Source organism: Balaenoptera ricei, chromosome 9 (genome assembly GCF_028023285.1).
Source record: "Balaenoptera ricei isolate mBalRic1 chromosome 9, mBalRic1.hap2, whole genome shotgun sequence".
Taxonomy (NCBI): Eukaryota; Metazoa; Chordata; class Mammalia; order Artiodactyla; family Balaenopteridae; genus Balaenoptera; species Balaenoptera ricei.
Genome location: NC_082647.1, coordinates 18371107 through 18391230, shown reverse-complemented (window position 1 = coordinate 18391230; position 20124 = coordinate 18371107). Strand labels below are relative to the sequence as shown.

The 20124-nt window shown below is 37.5% G+C and overlaps 2 protein-coding genes across 2 annotated transcripts in view; one reads left to right on the top strand and one right to left on the bottom strand.

Moving 5' to 3' along the window:
- The window catches only part of AGBL3 (AGBL carboxypeptidase 3), a 122409-nt gene that overhangs the window by 18958 nt on the left and 83327 nt on the right, over positions 1 to 20124 (top strand).
- Positions 13036 to 20124, bottom strand: part of CYREN (cell cycle regulator of NHEJ) — a 118046-nt gene continuing 110957 nt past the window's right edge. The window contains exon 6 of the mRNA XM_059933342.1: positions 13036 to 13179. Within this exon, the coding sequence (XP_059789325.1) occupies positions 13102 to 13179 (78 nt within the window). The 3' untranslated portion in view covers positions 13036 to 13101. The remainder of the gene's footprint in view (positions 13180 to 20124) is intronic.

Below are 20124 nucleotides of genomic sequence, written 5' to 3'. Positions count from 1 at the left end.
TTTACAGTTACAAAGAATATTTTTATTATACAACTTATGTTTCTTCTTTGTTAGTTTAGGTTTTCTATCTACTTTAGGGACAGTTTTGGTTATTTGTATTTTCCTAGAAAAATAATGCTTTTCATGGAGAGTTTTTAATTTATTTACATAGATTTAGGCAAAGAATTCTCTTATAATTGTTATAATTTCCTTTGAACCTGAGATTTTTTTCTCTGTTCTCATATTTTATGTTAAGTATTTGCGCATTCTTATTTTCTTCTCCCTGATTATATTAGTGGGATTTATCTTGTTTTGTCAAAGAGTCAATGTTTGAATACATTTATTCTGTTGTGCTGTTTTCTAATTCATTAATTTATGATTATAATAATTATCTCAGAATTATTGATAAAATAGTAATAAATTATGTTGATGTATCTAATTGTGGCATACCATTAAGGGAAGTTTTAACTCCCAGTCTTTAACTTAAAAGGTTAATGCTATTTAGCTTCTTTTTTTTGTTTGTTTGTTTTGTTTGTTTGTTTGTTTTAAACATCTTTATTGGAGTATAATTGCTTTACAATGGTGTGTTAGTTTCTACTTTATAACAAAGTCAATCAGTTATACATATACATATGTTCCCATATCTCTTCCCTCTTGTGTCTCCCTCCCTCCCACCCTCCCTATCCCACCCCTCTAGGTGGTCACAAAGCACCGAGATGATCTCCCTGTGCTATGCGGCTGCTTCCCACTAGCTATCTATTTTACATTTGGTAGTGTATATATGTCCATGCCACTCTCTCACCCTGTCACATCTTACCCCTCCCCCTCCCCATATCCTCAAGTCCATTCTCTAGTAGGTCTGTGTCTTTATTCCCATCTTGCCACTAGGTTCTTCATGACCTTTTTTTTTTGTTTTTCCTTAGATTCCATATATATGTGTTAGCATACTGTATTTGTTTTTCTCTTTCTGACTTACTTCACTCTGTATGACAGACTCTAACTCCATCCACCTCACTACAAATACCTCCATTTCATTTCTTTTTATGGCTGAGTAATATTCCATTGTATATATGTGCCACATCGTCTTTATCCATTCATCCGATGATGGGCACTTAGGTTGCTTCCATGTCCTGGCTATTGTAAATAGAGCTGCAATGAACATTTTGGTGCATGACTCTTTTTGAATTATGGTTTTCTCAGGGTATATGCCCAGTAGTGGGATTGCTGGGTCGTATGGTAGTTCTATTTGTAGTTTTTTAAGGAACCTCCATACTGTTCTCCATACTGGCTGTATCAATTTACATTCCCACCAACAGTGCAAGAGTGTTCCCTTTTCTCCACACCCTCGCCAGCATTTATTGTTTCTAGATTTTTTGATGATGGCCATTCTGACCAGTGTGAGATGATATCTCATTGTAGTTTTAATGTGCATTTCTCTAATGATTAATGATGTTGAGCATTCTTTCATGTGTCTGTTGGCAATCTGTGTATCTTCTTTGGAGAAATGTCTGTTTAGGTTTTCTGCCCATTTTTGGATTGGGTTGTTTGTTTTTTTGTTATTGAGCTGCATGAGCTGCTTGTAAATCTTGGCGATTAATCCTTTGTCAGTTGCTTCATTTGCAAATATTTTCTCCCATTCTGAGGGTTGTCTTTTGGTCTTGTTTATGGTTTCCTTTGCTGTGCAAAAGCTTTTAAGTTTCATTAGGTCCCATTTGTTTATTTGTGTTTTTATTTCCATTTCTCTAGGAGCTGGGTCAAAAAGGATCTTGCTGTGATGTATGTCATAGAGTGTTCTGCCTATGTTTTCCTCTAAGAGTTTGATAGTGTCTGGCCTTACACTTAGGTCTTTAATCCATTTAGAGTTTATTTTTGTGTATGGTATCAGGGAGTGTTCTAATTTCATACTTTTACATGTACCTGTCCAGTTTTCCCAGCACCTCTTATTGAAGAGGCTGTCTTTTCTCCACTGTATATGCTTGCCTCCCTTATCAAAGATAAGGTGACCATATGTGCGTGGGTTTATCTCTGGGCTTTCTCTCCTGTTCCATTGATCTATGTTTCTGTTTTTGTGCCAGTACCAAACTGTCTTGATTACTGTAGCTTTGTAATATAGTCTGAAGTCAGGGAGCCTGATTCCTCCAGCTCCATTTTTCGTTCTCAAGATTGCTTTGGCTATTCGGGGTCTTTTGTGTTTCCATACAAATTGTGAAATTTTTTGTTCTAGTTGTGTGAAAAATGCCAGTGGTAGTTTGATAGGGATTGCATTGAATCTGTAGATTGCTTTGGGTAGTAGAGTCATTTTCACAATGTTGATTCTTCCAATCCAAGAACATGGTATATCTCTCCATCTATTTGTATCATCTTTAATTTCTTTCATCAGTGTCTTATAATTTTCTGCATATGGGTCTTTTGTCTCCTTAGGTAGGTTTATTTCTAGATATTTTATTCTTTTTGTTGCAATGGTAAATGGGAGTGTTTTCTTAATTTCACTTTCAGATTTTTCATCATTAGTGTATAGGAATGCAAGAGACTTCTGTGCATTAATTTTGTATCCTGCTACTTTACCAAATTCATTGATTAGCTCTAGTAGTTTTCTGGTAGCATCTTTAGGATTCTCTATGTATAGTATCATGTCATCTGCAAACAGTGACAGCTTTACTTCTTCTTTTCCGATTTGGATTCCTTTTATTTCTTTGTCTTCTCTGATTGCTGTGGCTAACACTTCCAAAACTATGCTGAGTAATAGTGGTGAGAGTGGGCAACCTTGTCTTGTTCCTGATCTTAGTGGAAATGGTTTCAGTTTCTCACCATTGAGGACAATGTTGGCTGTGGGTTTGTCATATATGGCCTTTATTATGTTGAGGAAAGTTCCCTCTATACCTACTTTCTGCAGGGCTTTTATCATAAATGGGTGTTGAATTTTGTTGAATCCTTTCTCTGCATCTATTGAGATGATCATATGGTTTTTCTCCTTCAATTTGTTAATATGATGTATCACGTTGATTGATTTGCATATATTGAAGAATCCTTGCATTCCTGGAATAAACCCCACTTGATCATGGTGTATGATCCTTTTAATGTGCTGTTGGATTCTGTTTGTTAGTATTTTGTGGAGGATTTTTGCATCTATGTTCATCAGTGATGTTGGCCTGTAGTTTTCTTTCTTTGTGACATCTTTGTCTGGTTTTGGTATCAGGGTGATGGTGGCCTCGTGGAATGAGTTGGGGAGTGTTCCTCCCTCTGCAATATTTTGGAAGAGTTTGGGAAGGATAGGTGTTAGCTCTTCTCTAAATGTTTGATAGAATTCGCCTGTGAAGCCATCTGGTCCTGGGCTTTTGTTTGTTGGAAGATTTTTAATCACAGTTTCAATTTCAGTGCTTGTGATTGGTCTGTTCATATTTTCTATTTCTTCCTGGTTCAGTCTCGGCAGGTTGTGCATTTCTAAGAATCTGTCCATTTCTTCCAGGTTGTCCATTTTATTGGCATAGAGTTGCTTGTAGTAATCTCTCATGATCGTTTGTATTTCTGCAATGTCAGTAATCTCTCATGATCGTTTGTATTTCTGCAGTGTCAGTGGTTACTTCTCCTTTTTCATTTCTAATTCTATCGATTTGAGTCTTCTCCCTTTTTCTCTTGATGAGTCTGGCTAATGGTTTATCAATTTTGTTTATCGTCTCAAAGAACCAGCTTTTAGTTTTATTGATCTTTGCTATTGTCTCCTTCATTTCTTTTTCATTTATTTCTGATCTGATCTTTATGATTTCTTTCATTCTGCTAGCTTTGGGTTTTTTTTGTTCTTCTTTCTCTAATTGCTTTAGGTGCAAGGTTAGGTTGTTTATTCGAGATGTTTCCTGTTTCTTGATGTAGGATTGTATTGCTATAAACTTCCCTCTTAGAACTGCTTTTGCTGCATCCCATAGGTTTTGGGTCGTCGTGTCTCCATTGTCATTTGTTTCTAGGTATTTTTTGATTTCCCCTTTGATTTCTTCAGTGATCACTTCGTTCTTAAGTAGTGTATTGTGTAGCCTCCATGTGTTTGTATTTTTTACAGATCTTTCCCTGTAATTGATATCTAGTCTCATAGCGTTGTGGTCGGAAAAGATACTTGATACGATTTCAATTTTCTTAAATTTACCAAGGCTTGATTTGTGACCCAAGATATGATCTATCCTGGAGAATGTTCCATGACCACTTGAGAAAAATGTGTATTCTGTTGTTTTGGGTGGAATGTCCTATAAATATCAATTAAGTCCATCTTGTTTCTTGTATCATTTAAAGCTTGTGTTTCCTTATTTATTTTCATTTTGGATGATCTGTCCATTGGTGAAAGTGGGGTGTTAAAGTCCCCTACTATGATTGTGTTACTGTCGATTTCCCCTTTTATGGCTGTTAGTATTTGCCTTATGTATTGAGGTGCTCCTATGTTGGGTGCATAAATATTTACAATTGTTATACCTTCTTCTTGGATCGATCCCTTGATCATTATATAGTGTCCTTTTTTGTCTCTTGTATTAGTCTTTATTTTAAAGTCTATTTTGTCTGATATGAGAATTGCTAATCCAGCTTTCTTTTGATTTCCATTTGCATGGAATATCTTTTTCCATCCCCTCACTTTCAGTCTGTATGTGTCCCTAGGTCTGAAGTGGGTCTCTTGTAGACAGCATATCTATGGGTCTTGTTTTTGTATCCATTCAGCCAGTCTATGTCTTTTGGCGGGAGCATTTAATCCATTTACATTTAAGGTAATTATCGATACGTATGTTCCTATTCCCATTTTCTTAAATGTTTTGCGTTTGTTATTGTAGGTCTTTTCCTTCTCTTGTGTTTCTTGCCTAGAGAAGTTCCTTTAGCATTTGTTGTAAAGCTGATTTGGTGGTGCTGAACTCTCTCAGCTTTTGCTTGTCTGTAAAGGTTTTAATTTCCCCATCAAATCTGGATGAGATCCTTGCTGGGTAGAGTAATCTTGGTTGTAAGTTTTTCTCCTTCATCACTTTAAGTATATCCTGCCACTCCCTTCTGGCTTGCAGAGTTTCTGCTGAAAGATCAGCTGTTAACCTTATGGGGATTCCCTTGTGTGTTATTTGTTGTTTTTCTCTTGCTGCTTTTAATATGTTTTCTTTATATTTAATTTTTGATAGTTTGATTAATATGTGTCTTGGCGTGTTTCTCCTTGGATTTATCCTGTATGGGACTCTCTGTGCTTCCAGGACTTGATTAACTATTTCCTTTCCCATATTAGGGAAGTTTTCAACTATAATCTCTTCAAATATTTTTTGAGCCCCTTTTTTTCTCTTCTTCTTCTGGGACCCCTATAATTCGAATGTTGGTGTGTTTAATGTTGTCCCAGAGGTCTCTGAGACTGTCCTCAGTTCTTTTCATTCTTTTTTCTTTATTCTGCTCTGCAGTAGTTATTTCCACTATTTTATCTTCCAGGTCACTTATCTGTTCTTCTGCCTCAGTTATTCTGCTATTGATCCCGTCTAGAGTATTTTAAATTTCATTTATTGTGTTTTTCATCGTTGCTTGGTTCATCTTTAGTTCTTCTACGTCCTTGTTAAATGTTTCTTGCATTTTGTCTATTCTATTTCCAAGATTTTGGATCATCTTTACTATCATTATTCTGAATTCTTTTTCAGGTAGACTACCTATTTCCTCTTCATTTGTTAGGTCTGGTGTGTTTTGACCCTGCTCCTTCATCTGCTGTGTGTTTTTCTGTCTTCTCATTTTGCTTATCTTACTGTGTTTGGGATCTCCTTTTCACAGGCTGCAGGTTCGTAGTTCCCGTTGTTTTTGGTATCTGTCCCCAGTGGCTAAGGTTGGTTCAGTGGGTTGTGTAGGCTTCCTGGTGGAGGGGACTAGTGCCTGTGTTCTGGTGGATGAGGCTGGATCTTGTCTTTCTGGTGGGCACGTCCACGTCTGGTGGTGTGTTTTGGGGTGTCTGTGGCCTTATTATGATTTTAGGCAGCCTCTCTGCTAATGGATGGGGCTGTGTTCCTGTCTTGCTAGTTGTTTGGCATAGGGTGTCCAGCACTGTAGCTTGCTGGTCGTTGAGTGAAGCTGGGTCTTGATGTTGAGATGGAGATCTCTGAGAGATTTTCGCCGTTTGGTATTACGTGGAGCTGGGAGGTCTCTTGTGGACCAGTGCCCTGAAGTTGGCTCTCCCACCTCAGAGGCACAGCCCTGATGCCTGGCTGGAGCACCAAGAGGCTTTCATCCACACGGCTCAGAATAAAAGGGAGAAAAAATAGAAAGAAAGAGAATAAAATAAAATAAAGCTATTATAATAAAAAATAAAAAAATTTTTAAGAAAAAAATTTTTTTTATTTTTTAAAAATAAATTTATTAATTTTTTACAATAAAAACAGAAAAAATATTAAGAAAAATTTAATTTTTTAAAATAAAAAATATGAAAAAACTTATTAAGAAAAAATTTTTAATTTTTAAAAATAGAAAATAAGGAAAAAATTATTAAGAAAACATTTGTTAAGAAAAAAAAATTTTTTTAAGTAAAAAAAAAAAACAAAACAGACGGACTGAACCCTAGGACAAATGGTGAAAGCGAAGCTATACAGACAAAATCTCACCCAGAAACATACACATATACACTCACAAAAAAAGGAAAAGGGGAAAAATTAATATATCCTGCTCCCAAAGTCCACCTCCTGAATCTGGGATGATTCGTTGTCTATTCAGGTATTCAACAGATGCAGGTACATCAAGTTGTTTGTGGAGCTTTAATCCGCTTCTTCTGAGGCTGCTGGGAGAGATTTCCCCTTCTCCTCTCTGTTTGCACAGCTCCCAGGGTGCAGCTTTGGATTTGGACCCGCCTCTGCGTGTACGTCGCCTGAGGGTGTCTGTTCTTCGCTCACACAGGACGGGGTTAAAGGAGCAGCTGCTTCGGGGGCTCTGGCTCACTCAGGCGGGGGGGAGGGAGGGGTACAGATGTGGGGTGAGCCTGCAGCAGCAGAGGCCAGCGTGACGTTGCAGCAGCCTGAGGCACGCCGTGCGTTCTCCTGGGTAAGTTGTCCTTGGGTCACGGGACCCTGGCAGTGGCGGGCTGCACAGGCTCCCGGGAGGGGCGGTGTGGAGAGTGACCTGTGCTCGCACACAGGCTTCTTGGTGGCGGCAGCAGCAGCCTTAGCATCTCATGCCCGTCTCTGGGGTCCGCGATGATAGCCGTGGCTCGCGCCCGTCTCTGGAGCTCGTTTAGGCGGAGCTCTGAATCCCCTCTCCTCGCGCACCAGGAAACAAAGAGGGAAGGAAAAGTCTCTTGCCTCTTAGGCAGCTCCAGACCTTTTCCCGGACTCCCTCCTGGCTAGCTGTGGTGTGCCAACCCCTTCAGGCTGTGTTCACACCGCCAACCCCAGTCCTCTCCCTGCAATCCGACCGAAGCCCGAGCCTCAGCTCCCAGCCCCCGCCCTCCCCGGCGGCTGAGCAGACAAGCCTCTCGGGCTGCTGAGTGCTGCTCGGCGCCGAGCCTCTGTGCGGGAGTCTCTCCGCTTTGCCCTCCGCACCCCTGTGGCTGTGCTCTCCTCCATGGCTCCGAAGCGTCCCCCCTCCACCACCCGCAGTCTCCGCCAGCAAAGGGGCTTCCTAGTGTGTGGAAACCTTTCCTCCTTCACAGCTCCCTCCCACTGGTGCAGGTCCCGTCCCTATTCTTTTGTCTCTGTTATTTCTTTTTTCTTTTACCCTACCCAAGTACGTGGGGAGTTTCTTGCCTTTTGGAAGGTCTGACATCTTCTGCCAGCGTTCAGTGGGTGTTCTATAGGAGCAGTTCCACGTGTAGATGTATTTCTAATGTATCTGTGGGAAGGAAGGTGATCTCCGCATCTTACTCTTCCGCCATCTTGCCAAGTATCCCTATTTAGCTTCTTAATGAATTTATAGTATTGGTGCGGATCATTTTTCTAAGTATTTTAGTGGTACTAGTTCAAGGACGATAGGTATAAAACTATGATTTGACCCACAAATTTTCTGAACATTGTCTGTAGTACAGACCTGGTCGTGTTGATATGAGAGTTATTTGATTTAGGCATCCTGGGATTGCATCTGTCTTTAGGCCTAGTGAAGGCATGGCTCATGAGTGTAAAACATCTTCTGAGGAGATTAGTATTCGGATTGTTATTTCTATGGGTAATACTACTTGGTTATTTACTTCTTTTTTTTTTTTTTTAATTTATTTATTTATTTTTGGCTGCGTTGGGTCTTCGTTGCTGCACACAGGCTTTCTCTAGCTGCGGTGAGTGGGGGTTACTCTTCGTTGCTGTGCACGGGCTTCTCATTGCGGTGGCCTCCCCCGCTGCAGAGCACGGGCTCCAGACACGTGGGCCTCAGTAGTTGTGGCATGCGGGCTCAGTAGTTGTGGCTCACAGGCTCCAGAGCACAGGCTCCATAGTTGTGGCACACGGGCCTAGCTGCTCCGCAGCATGTGGGATCTTCCCGAACCAGGGCTCGAACCCGTGTCCTCTGCATTGGCAGGCGGATTCTTAACCACTGCGCCACCAGGGAAGTCCCGGTTATTTACTTCTAATAGTCATAATTTTCCTGGCTTTAGGTCTGATGTTGGGATTATGTAGGAGTCAAAGTTTAAATCCTCATAGTCTGTATATTCTTAGATTCAGTATCACTGATGTCCTGTAGTTTTTACGGTAAGGGAAGGATTATTAATTTCATCTGTCATGTAAAGAATTCGTAATGATGGCAGGGCAGTTAGAATTAGGATAATGGCTGGTAAGTTTGTCCGGATAGTTTCTACTTATTGTGCTTCTGTTGTATGTGTTAGTTTAGTTGTTAATATTAGTGAAATAATATAGAGGACCAAGGAGCTGATTAAAAACACAATTATCAATGTGTGATCATGAAAATGTAGTAATTCTTCTATAATGGTTGATGTTGCATCTTGAAAACCTAATTGGAGAGGATATGCTATGGAGATATATAGGACTTTCACGTATAATTTAACTCTGACAAAGTTATGGAAAATTTTACTAATATCTCATTTATTGAGAAAGACATAATGATTATGATGTTGGCTTGAAACCAGTAGAAGAGGATTTGATTCCTTCCTTTCTTAGCTATTTTGAGTTAACATAAGTGGGCTCTTCGAATGTGTGATATGGTAGACATCTGTTTAGTCATTCTAGTTAGCTCTACTGTTAAGACTTCTCATTTTGATGCAAATGCCTCTCAAATTACGAAAATTATTAATATTACTGCTGTTAGTGAAATGAATGAGCTTATTGATGAGATAGTGTTTCATGTTGTGTATGCATCTAGGTAGTCGGTATATCGTTGTGGTATTCCAGATAGACCTAGGAAATATTGTGGGAAGAAGGTTATATTTACACCTACAAATATAGTTATGAAGTGAATTTTTGCTCATGTTGAGTTGAGTGTATAGCCTAAGAATAGTGGGAATCAATGTACAAAGCCTCCCATTATAGCGAATACAGCTCCTGTTGATAATACTTAGTGGAAGTGTGCAACCATGTAATCTGTATCATGAAGGACAATGTCTAGTGATGAGTTAGCTAGGACAATTCCTGTTAGTCCACCTACTGTAAAAAGGAAGATGAAGCCTAGGGCTCATATTATGGCTGGAGATCATTTGATATTAACTCCGTGAAGGGTTGCTAGTCAACTAAGTACTTTTACTCCTGTTGGAATAGCAATAATTATAGTGGCTGATGTAAAATATGCTCATGTTTCAACATCTGTATTTACTGTAAACATGTGGTGAGCTCATACAATGAATCCTAAAAGTCCAATTGATACTATAGCTCATAGTATACCTATGTACCCAAAAAGCTGTTTTTTCCTGAGCAATAAGTTACAATATGTGAGATTATTCCAAATCCAAGTAAAATTAGAATATAGACCTCAGGATGTCTGAAGAATCAGAATAGGTGCTGATATAAGGTTTGATCTCCCCCTCCCGCAGGGTCAAAAAAGGTTGTGTTTAGGTTTCGGTCTGTTAATAGCATAGTAATTCCAGCTACTAGTACAGGTAATGATAGTAGCAGTAGCACAGCTGTAATTAAAACTGATCATACAAATAATGGTGTTTGATATTGGGGTATAGCATATGGTTTTATGTTAATAATTGTAATAAAATTAATAGCATCTAAAATTGAGGCAACAGCTGCTAAATGCAGGGAAAAGATAGTAAGGTCTACTGAAGCTCCAGCATGGCCTATGTTTCTGGCTAAAGCCTGTACCAGCACTGGCTTCAACTATAGATGATGAAAGAAGTAGTAGGAAAGAGGGTGGAAGTAATCAGAAGCTTATATGATTTATATGGGGAAAGGCTATATCGGGTGCCCCGATCATTAGTGGAACTGGTCAGTTCCCGAAGCCTCCAATTATGATGGGCATAACTATAAAGAAAATTATTACAAATGTGTGGGCTGTTACAACTACGTTGTAAATCTGATCGTCTTCAAGCAGTGTTCCAGGTTGACCTAGTTCAGCATGAATTAGTAGGCTTAAGGTAGTGCCCACTATCCCAGCCCAAGCACCGAGTAGTAGGTATAAAGTACCAATGTCTTTATGGTTAGTTGAGAATAGTCAGTGGTTTATGAACATAGGTTAAATGGCTGAGTAAGTATTAGACTGTAAATCTAAAGACGGGGGTTGAGTCCTCTTTTTGCCAAGTGCTGTGGTGAATTTTACATATTGAATTGCCAATTCAAAGAAGCAGCTTCAATTCTGCCAGGGCTTCTCCCGCCTTTTTTTTTCCTGGTGGTAGGAGAAGTAGATTGAAGCAAGTTGACCAGGGTATTTAGCTGTTAACTAAAAGTTTCTTGGGAAGTGTAATCCCACCAATCTAGTGAGGATTTAGCTTAAAGTGTTCAATTTGCATTCAGTTGATGTAAGATATCGTCTTGCAGTCCTTATTAAGCAGGAATTAAGTAAATTAAACTTGCTTAGGGCTTTGAAGGCTCTTGGTCTGTGTAACCTAACTTCCTAATCCATTACTCAGAGTATTGGTGTAAGGGGTAGGAGTATTATGGATATTACAATTATTTTATGGTAGGAAAATTGTTTGTTTTGCAAAATCAAATTGTCATTTTATTTTTATATTATTTATGGAGGGAAATATAGTTAGTGCTGTAGAGTATGTGAGTCATATGTAGAAGTATAGGTTGAGTAGTGCTGTAATAGCTAGTTTAGGTAAAATAATGTTTTTTGTTATTTCTTAAATGATTATTCACTTTGGCATAAATCCTGATAGTGGTGGGAGGCCTCCCACTGATAATAGGGTGATGGGGATGAGGGTTGTAATAATGGATATTTTGTTTCATGTGTGTGATTGCGATAGTATAGTGGTAGCTGAGCTGTAATATGTTATTGTAATATAAGTTAGAAGGTTTAGGGTTGTTATAGTTGGGTTTTACAGTATAATGGCTGATATTCATCCTATGTGAGCAATTGATGAGTAAGCTATAATTTTTTGTAGTTGGGTTTGGTTTAATCGACCTCACCCCCCAATTATGATGGATAGTATGGATATAGATAATACTTGGTTTAGGCTGATGGATGGTGAGATTTGGTATAATACTGACAGGGGTGCAAGTTTTTGTCATGTTAGTAAGATTAAGCCTGCTATTAATGAGATGCCTTGTGTAACTTCAGGTACTCAGAAGTGGAATGGAGATAGTCCTAGTTTTATGGTTAGGGCTATGGTTATTACTGTCGATGCTGTTGGATTAAAGATTTTTGTAATGGTTCATTGGCCAGAATATAACAGGTTAATGATAACGGCTATTATAAGTAATATTGATGTGGTAGCTTGTGTTAGGAAATATTTAGTGGATGCTTCTAGAGCTCGTGGGTTAAATTTTTTTATTATAATGGGAATAATGGCTAGTATATTTATTTCGAAATTGATTCAGATTAATAGTCAGTGGGAGCTGGTTATTACAATTATGGTTCCTGAGATAATGGTTGTTAGGATGATGATAAAGATGATGGGATTTATTAGTCTGGGAAGGGTATAAACTAACATTTTTTGGGTAAGGGCCCAATAGCTTATTTAGCTGATCTTACTATAGAATATGGTGTAATGTGGTAGCACGAATTTTGAGTTCTTAATCATCAATTCCTATGATTCTAGAAATAAGATGATTTAAACCTCTATTATTTACTCTATCAAAGTAACTCTTTTATCAGACATATTTCTTGATGGATGCTTGATATTGTAATAGGTAATGAAGCGTGTCATATGCATCGGGCTGGCGTTAGTGCTAGGAGGTTTTTTCAAAGTAAATGTATTAATTCATCGTATCAAAATCAAGGACAGGATGCTCAAATTCATAGGAAAGAGATTGTTAGTAATAGTGTTTCGATGATAAAGTTGGTTGTGTATAACTCTGGTATATAGGGGTATAGAATGCTCCTAGAAATAGGATTGTTGTGAAAATGTTTATTATGATAATGTTGGCATATTCTGCTAAGAAATGGAGGATGTAGCTGGTCGTAGTGATTCTTTACTGAGTAACTTGACTGCATCAGCAATGGGTTGTATTAGACCGTGTGGTCCTACGATACTTGGCCCTTTTCGAAGTTGCATATAACCTAAAATTTTTTGTTCAATTAATGTTAGGAATGCTACAGCTAAAAGAATGGGGATAATAAGTGTTAAGATATTAATTATAAACATTTTGTTGGGGAGAGGATTTGAACCTTTGGTTGTAAAGGTTTAAGTTTTACGCAGTTTCCGGGCTCTGCCACCTTAACAAACCCTAGTCTTGGGTAGATGTTTTGTATCTGTTAATTAAGTTGAGATTATATCATTAATTAGTTTTAAGGCACTTTTTAAAGTGGGCCTTATTTCTCTTGTCCTTTTGTACTGGGAGAAATGTATAATAGATAGAAACCGACCTGGATTACTCTGGTCTGAACTCAGATCGCGTAGGACTTTAATCGTTGAACAAATGAACTTTTTTTTTTTTAATTATTTATTTTTATTTATTTATTTATTTATGGCTGTGCTGGGTCTTCGTTTCTGTGCGAGGGCTTTCTCCAGTTGCGGCAAGTGGGGGCCACTCTTCATCGCGGTGCGCGGGCCTCTCACTATCACGGCTTCTCTTGTTGCGGAGCACAGGCTCCAGACGCACAGGCTCAGTAATTGTGGCTCACGGGCCTAGCTGCTCTGCGGCATGTGGGATCTTCCCAGACCAGGGCTCGAATCCGTGTCCCCTGCATTGGCAGGCAGATTCTCAACCACTGCACCCCCAGGGAAGCCCGAACAAATGAACATTTAATAGCAGTTACATCATTGGGGTGTCCTGATCCAACATCGAGGTCGTAAACCCTATTGTCGGTATGAACTCTAGGATTGTGCTGTTATCCCTAGGGTAACTTGTTCCATTGATCAGCTTTTTGGATCAATAAGTGATAATATGTTTTGACTGGTAAGTCTAGACTTTAATTACTCGGAGGCTTTTTTGTTCTCCGAGGTCACCCCAACCAAGTTGTCAACCCATATAAATTTTTGTTATCCCTTGATGGTTTAGTTATTTTTGGGGGGGTTGATAAATTAAAGCTCCATTGGGTCTTCTCGTCTTATTTTGTTATTCCTGCCTCTTCTTGGGAAGGTCAGGTTCACTGATTGAAACTAAGAGACAGTAAAACCCTTGTGTGGCCATTCATAGAAGTCCTTATTTAGAGAACAAAGGTTTATGCTACCTTTGGTCAGGATACTGTGGCTATTTAACAGTTGTCACTGGGCAGGCAGTGCCTCTAATACTTGTTATGCTAGAGGTGATGTTTTTGGTAAATAGGTGGGGTTTATGTTTGCTGAGTCCCTTTTACTTTTTTTAATCTTTCTTTGGGTGCATGGCTGTTGGATTAATAGTGTGTTTAATAAATAGTTTAACGTTGAGTTGTATTTATTTGCTGTTAATTATCAGTATATTATTAGTTACTGATGTAAACTTATGCAAGGAGGGATACTTCTTGTTACTCATATTAACATTATCGCCTCTATTGGTTAATAGATTAGGCCAGTATAAATCTATGAGTTGATTTGCTTGTTATTGGTATTAAGGTAAAATTATTGTTGAGCTTGAACGCTTTCTTAATTGGTGGCTGCTTTTAAGCCAGCTATGGTGTTGCTTAGTTTTACTCTCTAGATAAGGTTGTACCCATTTCTGAAAAGCTGTACCTTTTTAGACTAACATTTAAAAATACATTAAAATTTATAAAAGGTTTCTGGTGATTTTTAAAGTTGAACTGAAATTCTTTTCCTGGACAACCAGCTATCACTAGGCTCGTTAGGCTTGTCACCTCTGCTTATGAATCTCCTCACTATTTTGCTACGCAGATGAGTTTGTTCTAATAAACTGTTCATAAGTAGCTCGTCTGGTTTGGGGATATTTAACTTAAGTTCTCTTTGTTAAATGTTCGCTAGTTAAATCATTATGTGAAAGGTACAAGGGGTAAACTTAGCTTTTTGTTACTTTTAATGCTTCTTTCATCATTCCCTTATGGTACTTTCTCTGTAGAGCCAGGGATATTTTAAATTTCTATCTCCTATTTTGAATGTTGAGTGAATGTTTTATTTAGTTTGCTTGTACTAGTAGAGTGGGAAGGGGTGTTGGGCAAGATTTATTTCAAAGTATTCATAAATTATGAAATCTACTAGGTGAAAACTAGGTGCTTTTTTTAAGCTATGCTTTGATTTATTCAAGCACACTTTCCAGTATGCTTAGCTTTTTATGACTTGTCTCCTCTCATATGATTAGTATTTGCTAATAGATTATAGGAAATTATTATAATACTTGAGGAGGGTGACGGGCGGTGTGTGTGTGCTTCATGGTCTTAATCAATTAGGCACTCTATTCTTAATTTACTACTAAATCCTCCTTTAGTTTTTAGTTTTCATAAACTAAAACTAAAATGTGGTGAAAATATATTCTTGAAGTAGAAAATGTAGCCCATTTCTTCCCATCCCATAGGTTATACCTTGACCTAACGTGTTTATGTGTAATAATTATGCTTACTTTTACTCCTTTTTAGGGTTTGCTGAAGATGGCGGTATATAGACTGGATTAGCCAGGGTTGGTGAGGTTTAGCGGGGTTTATCCATTATGGAACAGGCTCCTCTAGAGGGCTGTGAAGCACCGCCAAGTCTTTTGAGTTTTAAGCTGCTGCTAGTAGTACTCTGACGAATAATTTTGTTCTTGTAATTATTTGGGTTTAGGGCTAAGCATAGTGGGGTATCTAATCCCAGTTTGGGTCAGGAAATACTAAAGTCACTTTCGTAGTCTACTTTTATTTTAGTTACGGCTTTTTATGACTTAATTAAAACTTTATTTTATGTAACTCTTTAACACGCTTTACACCATATTTCTATTAATTTGGGTTAATCGTATGACTGAGGTGGCTGGCACGAAATTTACCAACCCTTGTTGGTATAACTTAGTCGAACTTTTGTTTACGGCTTAATTTTTATCACTGCTGCTTCCCGTGGGGGTGTGGTTAAGCAAGGCGTCATGAGCTACTAATGTTAATGTGCTTGATGCCTTCTCCTTTTAATCTTAATGATTTAGAGGGCATTCTCACTGGGGTGTGGATGCTTAATTACATGTGTAATTTTATTAAAAACTAATAGAAAGGCTGGGACCAAACCTATGTGTTTATGGAGTTAGTAAACTCATCTAGGCATTTTCAGTGCCTTGCTTTAAGGTTTTAAGCTACATTAACAAGTTGTTTTCACATATTGAAGTAACATGTATATAGTTGTTTTATGTGATTTATGTTAGATTTAGTGTTAAAATTTTGATTAAAATGGTCGGTAGATCTAGGGAGATGTCTCTCTATATAAATGGTGAATAAGTAGTTTATTGGTACAATTGGGGTTTATTTTCTAGGTCTGTCTAATCTTGGGCATTAAGTTGTCCATGTTATTGGGTAGATGGCTAAGTTCTATGTACTTGTGTGTTTTTGCCTTGTTTTGGGGGCTTGACAGGGCATTATAGGGATGCAGAGCATGGGATTTAGTGGGGGGTAAAGGGAGTTTGTTAAACAGGTCCTTTACCTGTTCCTATGCATATGTGTGTACATGTATGTGTGTCTGCAATTATCCTTATGTCCTGTAACCACTGACTGAATAACACCTTATGGTTGATGATGTTGGTAAATAATATTCAATCAAAGTCCAGCTACAATTTATTTGACTGTGTTAAGGCCTCAGACGGCCATAGTTGAGTCATAGCATCCCTTAAAAATTAAAAAATACCGAATGCATGAAATCACAGTTATGTGTGAGCATGGGCTGATTAGTCATTAGTCCATCAAGATGTCTTATTTAAGAGGAAAGAGTGAGTATTTTAGGTGAGATGGTCCTGAAGTAAGAATCAGATGTCTGATCAAGTTCATTAATAGAAACTCCCACAAATTATCAGCCCAGAGCAAGAAGAGGGACACCTCTTTCAATTTATTTCAAAGTAAATTGTAGACATTCTTACATTTCTCCTCTAAAGTTAAGTCTTTGTTTGTGATTCTTTTTCTATTTTGAGGTAAATTCTACATTAAATGAAATGCACAAATCTAAGTGTATCAGTCAGTGAATTTTAGCAAATGCATACATCTGTGTAATCCAAACCCCTACCACAATATACAACATTATCATTATAATCACTCAGAAAACTTAAATACTTAGGTGTAAATTTAATAAAACATCTACAAGACTTGAATGCTTAAAACTACACAATGCTAATGAAAGGAATCAAAGAAGATCTAAATAAATCAAGAAATATACCATGTTCATTGATAGGAAAACTCAATCTAGTAAAGGTGTCAGTTCTTCCCAAATTGATATATGGGTTCTAGGCAATTCCTATCAAGACTTTTTTTTAAGATATAGACAAATTTACATGGAAAGGTAAAATGACTAGAATAGCTAAAATAATTTTGAAAAGAAGCATAAAGTGGGAGCATTAAGCTTATCTGATTTCAAGAACTTTTATATAGCTACAGTGGTCAAGGCCCTGTGGTATTAGTGGAGGGATATATACATAGATAAGTGGAACAGAATAGAGAGCCCAAAAGCAGAGCCACACAAATATGCCCAAGTAATTTTTGACAAAAGTGCAAAAGCAATTCAATGGCAGAAAGTTAGCATCTTCAACAAATGTTGGACAACCACAGGTGAAAAAAAAAATGAAAAAATGAACTTCAATCTAAGTCTAGCACTGAATACAAAAAATTAATTCAAAATGGATCACAGGCTTAAATGTAAAATATAAAACTTTTAAAAATAGAAATTCTTCACAATCTAGAGCTAGGCAAAGAGTCCTTAGAATTGTCAGCAAGAACACAATTAATAGGGACTTCCCTGGCAGTCTAGTGGTTAAGACTCCATGCTTCTAATGCAAGGGGCATGGGTTCAATCCCTGGTTGGGGAACTAAGATCCCACATGCTGCATGGCATGGCCAAAAATATTAAAAAACAAAAACAAAAAACCACAATAAAGTGAAAACTTGATAAATTGGACTTCATCAAAATTTAAAACTTTTGCTTTATGAAAGATCCTGTTAAGAGAAAGAAAATATAAGTGGAAGAAGAAAAACAAAGGTTAAGTGTGCATGCTACCTGATTCTTTCCCTTTTTATGAGAAAAACATGTCACAAAAATTTTGCAAGTAGTTTTCTTTTTACGTATCATTGGTTAGCATTATATTATGTATCTACTCCTAGCCACAGCGCTGCCTGGAAAATCGAGATTTTTAGTGGAGCTCATTACCAACCTGATAAAGACGGGTTTTTGCTAGTAAAAACAAGAAGACAGAATGAATGCTGGGAGGGCAACTGGCAGTATATGCAACAACTGTAATTTTGCAGGGCCCTCTACTCCTAAATGTTCTTTCATTCATGTAACAGTGAAGTAACTTGAACTAGTACTTGATACTGCATGTAGAAATGGCTTATCCTGGCAGTTACTTAATGATGTCACTTAATATGCCTTATGAGACAGTCATCTTTGATATCGACCACTTAAGACAAAATAAAGTGGCTCCTTAGCACTGCTGCACTTTTTGATGTGCTGTGAAGCCTTTTGGAGGAATGCCTACATTTTGGATACCCTTGTTTAGGAGAAATCATATAAGTTTGTGGCAGATGACTCAAGTGCAAAACACAATCACTGCTATAATTGAGAACACTTCTACATGCTTGAGTACTCTAAACTTTGAGGCTTATGTAACTGTGCTGAGAAGACTGTGCCAGAAAACTAAGAGGATGGTAATTATCAAATTAGATTAAAACCAGATACAGACTAATAAGGAATGCCAATGAATTAGGTAACTTAGATGAAATGGACAGATGCCTGGAAAGATACAAACTACTGAAACTGACTAAAGAGAAAATAGAAAGTCTAAATAGACATTTAGCAAGTAAAGAAATTGAATTAATAACAGAAAAACTACAACAAAGAAAAGCCCAAGCCCAGATGATTTTATTGCTGAATTCTACCAAACGTTCAATGTTTGGAATGTTCTACCAAACAGTTCCTACCAATTCTTTACAAACTCTTCCAAAAAATAGAAGAGGAAGGAAAACTTCCCAAGTGATTCTGTGAAACCAATATTACCCTGGTTACAAAACCAGACAAAGACATCACAAGAAAACTACAGACCAATGTCAATTATGAATATAGATGCAAAATTCCTCAACAAAATACTAGAAAACTGAATCCAGCAACAAATAAAAAGAAGTATACGCTATAACCAGGTAGAATTTATCCAAAAAGTCAAGGTTAGTTTAGTATCCAGAAATCAACTACTGTAACTAATGTAATGAAATCAATGAATGTAATATAGCATATCAATAGAATAAAAACCATATACCACAAGATCATCTCCATAGATACAGAAAAAGCCTTAAAAAAAAAAATCCAATGCCCTTTCTCTTGAAAAAAAAAAATTAGGAAAAGAAGGGAGCATCCTTAACATGATAAAGAGCATCTATGAAATCCCACAGTTAATATACTTAATGGTTAAAGACTGGATGCTTTCCCTGTAAGATCTAAAAAGACAAGGATATCTGCTTTTGCCACTTCTATACAGCCACTTGCAATGTGAATAAGTTTGACCCCTTACCTCACACCATATAAAAAATTAACTCAAAATGGATCAAGACCTAAATGTAAGAGCCAAAACTATAAAGCTCTTAGAAAAAAACAGAGCTAAATCTTTATGATCTTGGGTTTGGCAGTGGATTATTAGCTATAACACCAAAAGCATAAGCAACAAAAACAAGGAAAATGAATAAATTGGACTTTTTCAAAATTTAAAACTTCCATGCTACAAAGGAAACTATCAAAAAAGTGAAAATATGACCCAAAGAATTGGAGAAAATATTTGCAAACGATTGTATCTGATAAAGGACTTGTAAAGAACATATAGAACTATTGTAACTCACAATGAAAGACAACCCAATTTAAGAGTGGCAAGGGATCTGAATAGACATTTCTCTAAAGAAGATAAACACATGGTCAGTAAACACATGAAAAGATGTTCATCATCTTTAGTCACCCGGGCAATGCAAATTAATACCGCAGTGAGATACCACTTTACAATCACTAGGCTGACTAGAATCAAAATCAGGTAACAAATGTTGATGAGAAATCAGAACCCTCAAATCTTGCAGCCACTTTGGAAAACAGTTTGGCACTTCTCTAGAAAGTTTATCAGGGTTACCATTTGACCCAGCAGTTCCACCTAAGAGAAATGAAAACACACGTCCAAAAAAAGTACATGAGTGTTAATATGCCAACATTACTCACAATAGCCAAAGGTGGAAACAACCCAAATGTCCCTCAATGGATGAATGGATAAACAAAATGTGGTATTATATATCCACATGGAATATTAATTGTCCATAAAAAGGAACGAAGTACTGATAAATGCTACAACACGGATGAACCTTTAAAACATTAAAAGAAGCCAGACACAAAAGGACAGATGTTATATGTTTCCATTTATATGAAATGTGCAGAATAGGCAAATACATAGATACAGACAGTAGATTAATGGTTGCCTAGAGGCTTGAAGGCTAGGGGATTAGGGAGTGATAGCCAAAGGGTACAGGGTTTTTTGGAAAGTGATGAAATGGACACCTGATTTATAACAAAAGTGGAAC